Here is a 12,890-nt window from a genome sequence, read left to right as displayed (position 1 = left end):
CGGCCCTGACCTGAGTGACCTACTTTTCACCCTCCCCCCACAATGCTCCAGGAGGGCCTGTCTCTGATTTTCTATGTGTTCCCAGGCGGAGCACAGTCCTTGGGACCTACTTGGTTTTCATTAAATACTTAAGTAAGTCCTTAATTGGGAAAAAGACAAGCACATGAAAAAAGCTGAATTTAAAAATTCACCTCCCAGTTCACAGAACAGCCCACATGACTTCTCCGTCCCTGTGTTTTATCATCTTTTTCACATGTTATTTGTCCTACCTCACCAATCACATGAAAGTGAACTGCGTTCTGCCCTTCCCTTCACAGAACGCACACATACACCCTGGGGAAGGTTAAGTCTCTGCTGAAACATGCAGAGTAGAAGGAAGGAATCAACTTGTGTTTTGGAGGGAGATATATTTTTACTACTCTGTATTTTCCTACTATGAAATAAAGTTACATGAAAAATTAGGGAAACTCGGTGACTGAAGATGTTCTAAAAATCCCATCATGCAATGTCTACATACTCTTTGAAATCACCAGTGATCTTCCAGTTTAAACTTGGCTCTAATCTCTTGGCCATTCGATTCTTTCCAAAATTAATTTGATGCTTCTCCAGTGAGTTCTTGTCTGAATGTGTAGGAGCAGCAGCGGCCTCTTCCTTCTTAGCTGTCTCAGCAGGCTGTTGTTTTTCCTTTTGCAGTTTTTCATTAAATCTAGCCTCCTTTTATTAAAGAAAAAATTAAGAGTCATATTTACAAATGATAGTACTTCTGAGTTACCTAATGCTATCTGAACATTAACATTGGTGATAAATTCAGAAAAGGAAGTCTGAGATACATCTTACTTGTGTTGCTTAGTAACACAAATGGAAACAGGTCAACTGCAGGACTGGGGCCTCCATTGGAGTTAGACTGACAGAAATGTGATGTTCCTAAACTTCACTTATACTGTAGCACACTCAGATACAACCACAGGACTGAGCCTCCTCACACCTCACCACTATGAGGAGAACATTAATTCCAAACCCTATATTGACTGGAACTTATTATATTCAAATTGCTAAAACCAAGGATAAGGAGAACATATTTACCAAGCCAGAGATGAAAGAAACAAATAGAGAAGGAAACAAGAGTTAAAAGAGACTTCTCATCAGAAACAATGTAAGCCACAATAAGAGAATTATATTTTTTAAGTACTTAAAGGGAAAAACAGAACAAAACAAAACCTGTCAGCCCAACATTCTATACTGAAACAAACAAAAATGAATCTTTCAAAGAGGAAGGTAAAAATAAAGACTTTCACAGATGAACAAAAACCAAGAGAATTCACTGTCAAAGGAAGTCAGTGCTATAAAAATGTTAATGAAGTTATTCAATTATAAGGAAAATCATACCAGATAGAAACATGGATCTGCAAAAAAGAAAAATCTACAGAAACAGTAAAAATAAATGTAAAATACTCTGTTTTTAATCATTCTAAAATATTATTATTATTATTATTATTATTATTATTTTGTCTTTTTCTGAAGCTGGAAACGGGGAGGCAGTCAGACAGACTCCTGCATGCGCCCGACCGGGATCCACCGGGCACACCCACCAGGGGGCAATGCTCTGCCCATCTGGGGCATCGCTCTGTTGCGACCAGAGCCATGGTAGCGCCTGAGGCAGAGGCCATGGAGCCATCCTCAGTGCCCAGGCCAATTCTGCTCCAATGGAGCCTTGGCTGCAGGAGGTGAAGAGAGAGACAGAGAGGAAGGAGAGGGGGAAAGGTGAAGAAGCAAATGGGCGCTTCTCCTGTGTGCCCTGGCCGGGAATCGAACCTGGGACTTCCGCATGCCAGGCCGACGCTCTACCACTGAGCCAACCAGCCAGGGCCTTAAAATATTATTTTACTGAAGTAAAAATATTAACAGTGGCCCTGGCTGGTTTTCTCAGTGGTTGAGCATTAGCCCGGCAAGTGAATGTCCTGGATTAAATTCCAGGTCAGGGCTCACAGGGAAAGTGCCTTTCTGCTTCTCCATCCCTCCCTCTCCTCTCTCTCTCTCTCTCTTCTCCTCCCACAGCCATGGCTCCACTGGTTCCAGCACATTGTCCCCAGGTGCTGAAGATGGCTCCATGGAGCCTCAGCTACGGACAGGCACTAAAAATAGCTTGGTTGTGAGCATGGCCACAGATGGGCAAAGCATCTGCTCCAGGAGGGGGTTGCCAGGTGGATCCCAGTCAGGGCACAGGTGGGAGTTTGTCTCACTATCTCTCCTTCTCATGAAAAGAAGGAAGGAAGGGAGGGAGGGAGGGAGGGACGGAGGGAGGGAGAGAGAGAGAGGAAGGGAGAGAGAGAGAGAGAGAGAGAGAGAGAGAGAGAGAGAGAGAAAGAAAGAACGAAAGAAAGAAAGAAAGAAAGAAAGAAAGAAAGAAAGAAAGAAAGAAAGAAAGAAAGAAAGAATCACACACTATACCAAGAACCAGGAAGATCACAACTTGAATGAGAAAGGATGATGAATAGATATTCTCTTATACCAAGATGAAATAGCTGTTAGAATAATCTGACAAGATTTTAAAGCAGCCATCATAAAAATGCTTCAGTGAGCAATTATGGAAACTTGAAACAAATGAAAAACTAGACAGTACTAACCCTGGCCGGTTAGCTCAGTTGGTTAGAGCGTCATCCTGAAATGCCAAAGTTGTGGATTGAATCCCTGGTCAGGGCACTTTTGGGAAGCCACTCATGAATGCACAGCTAAGTGGAACAACAAATGAATGCTTCTCTCTTCTCCCCTTTATCTCTCTGTCTCTTTAAAAATCAATCAATAAAAAAAAAATAAAAACTAGGAAGTCTCAGCAAATAAACATAAGATATAAAGAAGAACCAAATAGAAATTTCAAAACTGAAGTTTACAAACCAAAATGACTCACTGGATAGGTTCAGCAAGAAGATGGAAAGAACAGAAGAGAATCTATTAATGTGAAGAAAAAGCAAGCAAAATCACCCAAGCTGAACATCAAAAAGAAAACAGATTGGGAAAAAAATGAACAGAGCCTCAATGGGTGCATAACAAAAAATCCAACATGCATTTCATCAGAGAACCAGTAGAGTAAGAAGGTCAGACTGAAAATGTGTTCTAAGAATGTCTGAAATTTTCCAGAACTTGGAAAAAGACATAAATCTAAGATTTAAGAATCTGAAAAAAACCTAAACACACAAAAAAACCCATAAAGTCCACGCCAAGACACATAATAATCAAACCGTAAAACTGAAGACAAGGAAAATTCTTAGCGTCAAGAGAGAAACAATATTTTACCTATAAGGGAAAAACAATTACACTAACAGATTTCTCATGAGAAACCATGAAGGCCAGGAGGACTAGGACATTTTTCAAATGCTGAAAAGTAAAGAATTGTCAATCCAGAATACCATATCCAGTGAAAATATTCCTTGGAAATGAAGTAGAATTCAAGATGTTCTTAGGTAAAAGCTAAGAGAATTTGCCACCAACAGACGTTCCCTAGAGGAGTTCTTAAGTTCTTACTCAAAAAGGATAGGAAAAAGAAGAAAACCTGCAACATCAGAAAGGAAGAAACAACAGTCAGAATAAAAGGAGGGGAAAATACCAAAGACCTCTTCAGTTTTCTAAATGACGTTTGACAGTTGAAGCAAAAATTATAACATTGTCTCATTAGTTATCCATGTATGTGGAGGAAATAAAGACATTATAAATAAGCATAAGCAACTTAAAGGGAGATAGTATTTCTATACTTCATACAAACTGGCAAAGTGTAAAGTAGATTATGAGAAATCGTGTATGTATCATGTAATATAATACCTAGAATAACCACAAAATAATCTATACAAAGAGATACACTCAAAACGCTATGGATAAATCAAAATGAAATGCAAAATAATATTCAAGCAATTACTTACACAACAGAATACTACTCAGCTGTAAAAAAAAATTACCTTTTGCAATAGCATGGATGGACCTAGAGATTGTTACGCTAAGTGAAATAAGCCAGTCAAAGAAAGACAAATACCATATGATCCCATTTATATATGAAATATAATGAACAAAATAAACAAACAAAACAGAATTGAATGGAGAAGAGATGACAGCTATCAGAGTGGTGGGGGTTGGGGGACTGGGTAAAAAAAGTGAATGGATTGAGCAAAGGAAAAAATGTTTAGACAGACAACAGTGTGGAGATTGCGGGACGGAAAGGAGGGTGGGAGAGTTGAAGGAGGGCAGAGGAAGGATAATTAAGGAGGAGACTTGGGGTAGTGTAATATATGTAATATACAAAATGTAATATACAGATGATGTACTAAAGAATTGTACATCTAAAACTTATATAATTTTATTTACCAATGTCACCCCAACAAATTCAATAAAATTTTTTAAATGAAAAAGAGAAGAAATAGGCCCTGGCCGGTTGGCTCAGTGGTAGAGCGTCGGCCTGGCGTGCAGAAGTCCTGGGTTTGATTCCTGGCCAGGGCACACAGGAGAAGCGCCCATCTGCTTCTCCACCCCTCCCCCTCTCCTTCCTCTCTGTCTCTCTCTTCCCCTCCTGCAGCCGAGGCTCCATTGGAGCAAAGATGGCCCGGGCGCTGGGGATGGCTCCTTGGCCTCTGCCCCAGGCGCTAGAGTGACTCTGGTCGCAACAGAACGACGCCCCGAAGGGGCAGAGCATCGCCCCCTGGTGGGCAGAGCATCGCCCCTGCTGGGCGTGCCAGGTGGATCCCCGTCGGGTGCATGCGGGAGTCTGTCTGACTGTCTCTCCCCGTTTCCAGCTTCAGAAAAATACAAAAGAAAAAAGAGAGAGAGAAGGAATAACCAGAAAATAAAACTAAATCAACAAACTTAAGCCCTAACATATCAATAAGTAAATGACCTAAACACACCAATCAGTTAACAGAGTTTCAAAATAAGCTTTCTTTTTTTTTATTTTAATGGGGTGACATTGATTAATTAGGGTACACAGATTCAGAGAAAACATCTCCAGATCATTTTGACATTTGATTATGTTGTATACCATCACGCAAAGTCAAATTTTTTCCATCACCTTTTATTTGGTTTTCTTTATGCCCCTCCCCTCCCCCCACCCCTCAGTAACCAACACATTTTTGTCCATGTCCATGAGTCTCAATTTCGTGTCCCACCTATGTATGAAATCATATAGTTCTTAGTTTCATCTGATTTACTTATGTCACTCAGCATAATGTTATCAAGGTCCATCCATGTTGTTGTAAATGATCCGATGTCATCATTTCTTATGGCTTGTAGTATTCCATAGTATATATGTACCACTAGTTCTTTATCCATTCATCTATTGAAGGGCTTTTTGGTTGTTTCCATGTCTTGGCCACTGTGAACAATGCTGCAGTGAACATGGGGCTGCATGTGTCTTTACATACCAATTTTTTGAGTTTTGGGGGTATATACCCAGTAGAGGCATTGCTGGGTCATATGGTAGTTCTATTTTTAGTTTTTTGAGGAACCACCATACTTTCTTCCATTGTGCTTGTAATACTTTACATTCCCACCAACAGTGGATGAGGGTTCCTTTTTCTGCACAGCCTCTCCAACATTTGTTATTACCTGTCTTGTTGATAATAGCTAATTTAACAGGTGTGAGGTGGTATCTCATTGTAGTTTTGATTTGCATTTCTCTAATAGCTAATGAAGATGAGCATCTTTTCATATATCTGTTGGCCATTTGTATTTCTTCCTGGGAGAAGTGTCTGTTCATGTCTTCTTCCCATTTTTTATTGGATTGTTTGCTTGTTTGTTGTTGAGTTTTATGAGTTCTTTGTATATTTTGGATATTAAATCCTTATCTGTGCTGTTGTTTAAAAATATCATCTCCCATTTAGTTGGCTGTCTGTTTGTTTTGTTGTCAGTTTCTTTTGCTGTGCAAAAGCTTCTTAGTCTGATGTAGTCCCATTCATTTATCTTTGCTTTCATTTTCCTTGCCTTTGGAGTCAAATTCATAAAGTGCTCTTTGTAACCAAGGTCCATGAGTTTAGTACCTATGTTTTCTTCTATGTAATTTATTGTTTCAGGTCTTATATTTAGGTCTTTGATCCATTTTGAATTAATTTTAGTACAAGGGGACAAACTGTAATTGAGTTTCATTCTTTTGCATATGGCTTTCCAGTTTTCCCAGATCCATTTATTGAAGAGGCTTTCTTTTCTCCATTGTATGTTGTTGGCCCCTTTACCAAAGATTATTTGACCATATACATGAGGTTTTATTTCTGGTCTCTCTATTCTGTTCCATTGGTCTGAGTGTCTATTTTTCTGCCAATACCATGCTGTTTTGATTATCGTGGCTCTATAATATAATTTGAAGTCAGGTATTGTAATGCCCCAGCTTCATTCTTTTTCCTTAGGATTACTTTGGCTATTCGGGGTTTTTTATAGTTCCATATAAACCTGATGATTTTTTGTTCCATTTTTTTTAAAAATGACATTGGAATTTTGATGGGAATTGCATTGAATTTGTATATCGCCTTGGGTAATATGATCATTTTGACTATATTTATTCTTCCTATTCAAGAACAAGGAATATTTTTCCATTTCATTGTATCTTTTTTTATTTCCCTTAACAATGCTTTGTAGTTTTCATTATATAGGTCCTTTACATTCTTTATTATGTTTATTCCTAGATATTTTTTATTGTTGTTGCAATCATGAAGGGCATTATTTTTTTATTTTGTTTTCTGATGTTTCATTGTTGGCATATAGAAAGGCAATAAACTTATGTATATTAATTTTGTATCCTGCAACCTTACTATATTGGTTTATTGTTTCTAATAGTTTTGGGGGGAAGTCTTTGGGGTTTTCAATGTATAGGATCATATATATCATCTGTAAAAAGTGAAACCTTTACTTCTTCTTTCCCAATATGAATGCCTTTTATTTCTTTCTCTTGTCTGATTGCTCTGGCTAGAACTACATTGAATAAGAGTGGACAGAGTGGGCAACCTTGTCTTGTTTCTGATTTTAGAGGAAAAGTCCTCAGTTTTATGCCATTTAATATGATGTTAGCCGATGATTTATCATAAATGGCCTTTATTATGTTGAGATATTTTTTTTCTATACCCATTTTGTTAAGTGTTTTAAACATAAAAGTGGTGTTGTATTTTATCAAATATCTTTTCTGCACCTATTGATAGGATCATATGGTTTTCGTCTTTGTTTTGTTGATATGGTGTATTACGTTAACTGTTTTACAAATGTCGAACCATCCTTGTGATTCTGGGATGAATCCCACTTGATCATGGTGAATTATTTTTTTAACGTGTTGTTGTATTCGATTTGCTAGTATTTTGTTTAGTATTTTAGCATCTGTATTCATTAGAAATATTGGTCTGTAGTTTTCTTTCTTTGTGTTGTCCTTGCCAGGTTTTGGTATGAGGGTTATGGTGTCCTCATAAAATGTGTTTGGAAGTATTGCTTCTTCTTCAATTTTTTGGAAGACTTAGAGTAGAATAGGAACCAAGTCTTTTTTTGAATGTTTGATAGAATTCACTAGTATTGCCGTCTGACCCTGGACTTTTATTTGGGGGGAGGTTTTTGATAGTTGTTTCTGTTTCCACCATGCTTATGGGTCTGTTTAGGCTTTCTACTTCTTCATAACTCAGTCTAGGAAGATTGTATTGTTCTAGGAATTTATGCATTCCTATAAATTGTTAAATTTTGTGGCATATAGTTTTTCATAGTATTCTACAATAATCCTTTGTATATCTATGATATCTATGGTGATTTCTCCTCTTTCATTTTGGCTTTTGTTTATATGAGTCCTTTCACTTTTTTCCTTAGTGAGTCTTGCCAAGAGTTTGTCAATTTTTTTGATCTTTTTAAAAGAACCAGCTTCTTTATTGATTTTTTCTATAGTTTTTCTGTTCTCTATTTCATTTATTTCTGCTCTGATTTTTATTATTTCTTTTCTTCTGCTGGTTTTGGGTTGCTTTTGTTCTTTTTCTAGTTCCTTAAGATATGAAGTTAAGTTGTTTACTGGGCTCTCTCTTGTTTGTTCATATAGGCTTATAGTGATAGGAACTTCCCTCTTATTACTGCTTTTGCTGCATCCCAGGATTCTGATATGTAGTATTGTCATTTTTGTTTGCTTGTATGTATCTTTTGATCTCTGCGCTTATTTCTTCTTTGACCCACTCATTTTTTAAAAGTATGTTGTTTAATTTCCACATTTTTGTGGGTTTGTTTACTTCTTTTTTGCAGTTGAATTCTAGTTTCAAAACTTTATGGTCAGAGAATATGCTTGGTATAATTTCAATATTTCTAAATTTGCTAATGTTATTTTTGTTGCCCAACATATGGTCAATTCTTGAGAATGTTCCATGTACACTGGAGAAAAATGTATACTATGTCACTTTGGGATGAAATGTCCTGTAGATGTCTATCATATCCAATTGTTCTAGTGTTTCATTTAAGGCCGATATTTCTTTATTGATTTTCTGTTTGGATGAATGATCTAGAACCATCAGTGGTGTATTGAGGTCTCTAAGTATGATTGTGCTTTTGTTGGTTTTTAATTTTAGGTCAGTCAGTAGCTATCTTATATATTTTGGTGCTCCGTGGTTTGGTACATATATATTAAGAACTGTTATGTCTTCTTAATTCAATATCCCCTTTATCATTATGAAATGACCATCTTTTTCTCTGATTACCTTTGTTGTCTTGTACTTAGCATTGTTAAATGAGTATGGCTACACCTGCTTTTCTTTGTATGTTATTTGCTTGGAGAATCATTTTCCAAACTTTCACTTTGAATTTGTTCTTATCCTTGTAGCTTAGATGTGTTTCTTGAAGGCAGCATACAGTTGGATTTACTTTTTTAATCCATTCTGCTACTCTATGTATTTTTATTGGTGAATTCAATGCATTTGCATTTAGTGTAATTATTGACATTTGAAGGTTTCCTATTGCCATTTTAGATATTGCTTTCTGATAGCTTTGCATCTTGTTTGGTTCTTCTCTTTTGTTTTTCTATCATTTGTTTCTGTTCAGTTGTATTCTATACTTCTTTCCTCTGTTACTTCTTTTTTTAAGCCATGTGTTTCTGTGGTGATTTTTTCAGGGGTGGTTACCATTAAGTAATAGAAAGGATACATATCATGTTCATGGTAGTACATTATCTCATGAGTGCTTCTGCACTCCATCCTCCTTTGCTACTGTTAATCTTTGTCCTCTCCCCCCCTTTTTTTTGTCACAGATTAATCTTGTTTTTATTGTGATCTTGACAGAGCTTTTACTTGTAGTTTTGTTTTGTTTTGTTCTTTGTGTCTGGTCAGAAAATCCCCTTTAGTATTTCCTGAAGTGGGGGTTGTCTGGTGATAAATTCCCTCATCTTTTCTGTATCTGTGAATGGTTTTATTTCTCCTTCATATTTGAAGGATAGCTTTGATGGATATAGCATTCTTGAACATCTGCCCTAATCCAGATTCTTCCCTCCCCCCTGGCCCTCTATTCCTCTCAGTTCCAAGCGAAAATAGCCCTTCCTCAGATCAGTGAGGAAAGCAGAATACTCCGTTCTCTGTTTTATTTCCTTCAGAGTGGATTACATATTCAGCCACCTTTTCACACAATCATACCTTTGTTTGTTGTATGTGTATTTCAGATGCTCCTGAGATTGTTTTTCTGTCTCTAGTTATTGAATTTGTTGAAATTTCAGGGGAGATATCAGGAGCACCCCTCATGGTGCCATTTCTCTGACGTCACTCCAGTATAAGTTTTTTTTAAATGATTCAATTATATGCTGGCTACAAGAAACCTACTTTGAATATAATGATATAGATAGCTTGAAAGTAAAAGGAGAAAAAATACACTATGCAAATATTAGTTAAAAGAAAGAAGAAGAGGCTATTTTAACATGACATCAAGTACACTTCAGAAAAAGGAAAATTACCAAGGACAGAGAGGGACACTATGTAATGTTGTGATCAGAAGACATAACCATCCTAAATGCATATGCTAACACAAAAACAGATAAAACTAAAAGAGAAATAGTCATATCCACAATTATAGTTGGAGGACTTCAACACCTCCTCTCTCAACAACTAATAGAAAATCAATAAAGAAACACAAGAACTCAACAACACCACAAACCACATGATTTAATACACATTTATAGAACACACAACTCAACACAGCGGAATACACATTCTTTTTAAGCATCTAAAAAATACAAGGTGTGGCAAATGTAGGTTTATAGTTGTGAGTTCACAAACAACTTATATTTGTATTATTATTTATTAATTATTATATTATTTTGCATACAAACAACCTGTTCACCAAGATAGACCATATGCTAGGTCATACAACATACCTCAACCAATTTTTTTCTTTTTTTTGAAAAAGTGAGAGGCAAACACAGGAAGGAGAGAGAGACAGGAAGGGAGAGAGGGTAAGAAGCATCAATTTGTGGTTGCTTTCACTTTAGTTGTATGTTGACTGCTTCTCATATGTGCCTTGACTGGGGTGTGCCAGTGTCCCCTTGCTCAAGCCAGTGGCCTTGGGCTTTTCATGCCAGCAACTTTGGGGCTTAAGCTGGAGAGTTTTGGGATCATATGAATGATTTCCCTGTGCTGATGAGCCCAGCAACCTTGGGGCTTTGAACCAGTGACCTCAGTGTTCCGGGTCAACGCTTTATCCACTGCACCACTAACAAACAGGCAAAAAAATTTTTTAAATAAAAATAATTCAGAGTATATTCTCTGACCACAGTGGAATCAAACAGTAACAGAAACATAATAGGAAAATATCCAGAAACTTGTACACTAGACAACACTTTTAAATAATCTATCAATCAAATGAGAGAGTTGATAATACCTGAAGTTTCCACAGATATTAAGTCTAATAAGAGAATTATATGAACAAATTTATGCCATAAACTGAACAACTTAGATGAAATGGACAAATTCCTTTAAAGACAATTTACCAAAGCTTCTTCAGGAAGAAATAGACAACCAGCATGGCCCTGTAACTAGTAAAGACATTGAATTTGTAGTTAAAAACTTTCTCACAAATAATAATTCAGGCTTAGGTGGTGAATTCTACCAAACTTTTAAGACAGAAAGAATACCAAACATTTCATAAAATTGAAGAGAATATAAAATTCCCCAACTAATTCTTTAAGGCCAGTATTATCCTGAACCCAAATCCAAACAAAGATATTAAAGAAAAGAAAGCTACATCTCAATAATCTTATAAATTGAGATGCAAAACTTTTTAGATAAAATCTTAGGACATTAAATCCAAAAATATATAAAAAGGATAATGCATCCTGAACAAATAAAGTTTGTTCCAGAAAAATCAATGTAATTTATGTTGAACTAAAAAAGAAAAAAAATGATTAACTCAATAGGTACAGAACTATCATTTGATAAAATCCAACATTCATTCCTAATAAAAGTATTCAATAACTTGGAATACAGGGGAACATTCTCAATTTTATAAATGTCACCTGTGAAAAATCTATAGTTATCATCATACTTAATGAGAAAGTTTTCCATTTTCCATGAAGAACAAGAGACCACATCTATTCAGATCTATACTGGAGGTTCCAGCTAATGCATTAAGAAAAAAAAGAAGAGATTGGAAAGGAAGAGGTAAAAATGATCTTTATTTACAGACAACATGAGTGTCTACATGGGATACCCTCTGGAATCCACAAACCAGATACTAGAACTAGTTTAATAAGTTTAGCAAGGTTTCAGGATATAAAATCAATATACAAAAATTCAGTGCATTTTATGCAGAAGAAACATACAATCAGAAATCAAAATTTTAAAACTAGTATTAACAATAGCTCCCAAATATGAAATACAGACAGTTTCAAAAGACACATAAGACTGATGCATAGCAAAGCACTGCTGAGAGAAATTAAATAAAACATAAATAAACAGAGAGACGTTACTATATTCGTGGATTGGAAAGTTCAATATTGTTAAGGGGTAAATCCTGCCTAAATTAATCTACAGCTTTAGCACAACTTCAATCATAAATCCTTCGGGCTTTTTATGAGTAAATGAACAGCTGACTTTAATATTCTAATGGGCATACAAAAGATATAGAATAGCCAAACAACTTTGAAAAAGAACACAGTGGAAGACTGACACCACCTGACTTCAAGACTTAGTATAAAGCTGCAGTAATCAAGACCGTGTGATATTGGTATAAGAGTAGAGGAACAGAAATACAGTAAACCCACACAAATGAGTAACTATTTTTGACAAAAGAATAGAGGTAATTCAATAGTTTTTTTCAACAAATGGTGGTGAAACAACTAGATAGTTACATGCAAAAGAAAAAGGAAAGGAACATTAATCCGTATCTCATGCCCCCCAAATAAACTAAAATGCATTAGAGGTCTAAAATATAAAATAGAGCATTTGAAAACTTCTAGAAGAATACACTGAAGAAAAATACTGGTGACATTGGGTTTGACAAAGACCTATTAGATACAACACTATAAAAAAATAATAAGTGGGACGTCATCAAAATTAAGGACATTTGTTCTTTGAAAGATCCTCTCTGGAGAATGAAATGAGAAGCCACAAACTGAAAAAAATATTTACAAATCATATATCTGACAGAGTATATAAGTCAAGCATGTATACAGAGACCTCTCACAACTTAAGAAATAAAAAAATCCAATAAAAAATTAAAAAAAGATCTGAATAGACACTTCAACACACCAAATATATTAACAACAAATAAGCATATGAAAACATGCATTTAAGATATGCTAATTAAAATTCAATGTGGTGCCTGACCTGTGGTGGTGCACTGAATAAAATGTCAACCCTAAAAGGCTGAGGTCCTGGGTTCAAAACCCTGAGGTCCCTGGCTCTGAGCGCAGGTTTGTCAGCATGGGGTCG

General features: G+C 36.1%; 1 protein-coding gene across 6 annotated transcripts in view; it reads right to left on the bottom strand.

The window, feature by feature from the left end:
- ODAD2 (outer dynein arm docking complex subunit 2) overlaps positions 1 to 12,890 on the bottom strand; it is a 224,608-nt gene that overhangs the window by 178,857 nt on the left and 32,861 nt on the right. For all 6 annotated transcript variants that reach the window (XM_066386871.1, XM_066386873.1, XM_066386872.1 and 3 more), the window contains one exon: positions 518 to 714. In XM_066386871.1, the coding sequence (XP_066242968.1) occupies positions 518 to 714 (197 nt within the window). The remainder of the gene's footprint in view (positions 1 to 517; positions 715 to 12,890) is intronic.

The sequence above is a fragment of the Saccopteryx leptura genome, chromosome 5, assembly GCF_036850995.1.
Source record: "Saccopteryx leptura isolate mSacLep1 chromosome 5, mSacLep1_pri_phased_curated, whole genome shotgun sequence".
NCBI classification, from domain to species: Eukaryota; Metazoa; Chordata; class Mammalia; order Chiroptera; family Emballonuridae; genus Saccopteryx; species Saccopteryx leptura.
Note: the sequence above shows the minus strand (reverse complement) of the source record. Positions and strands in the feature narration are given on the sequence as shown.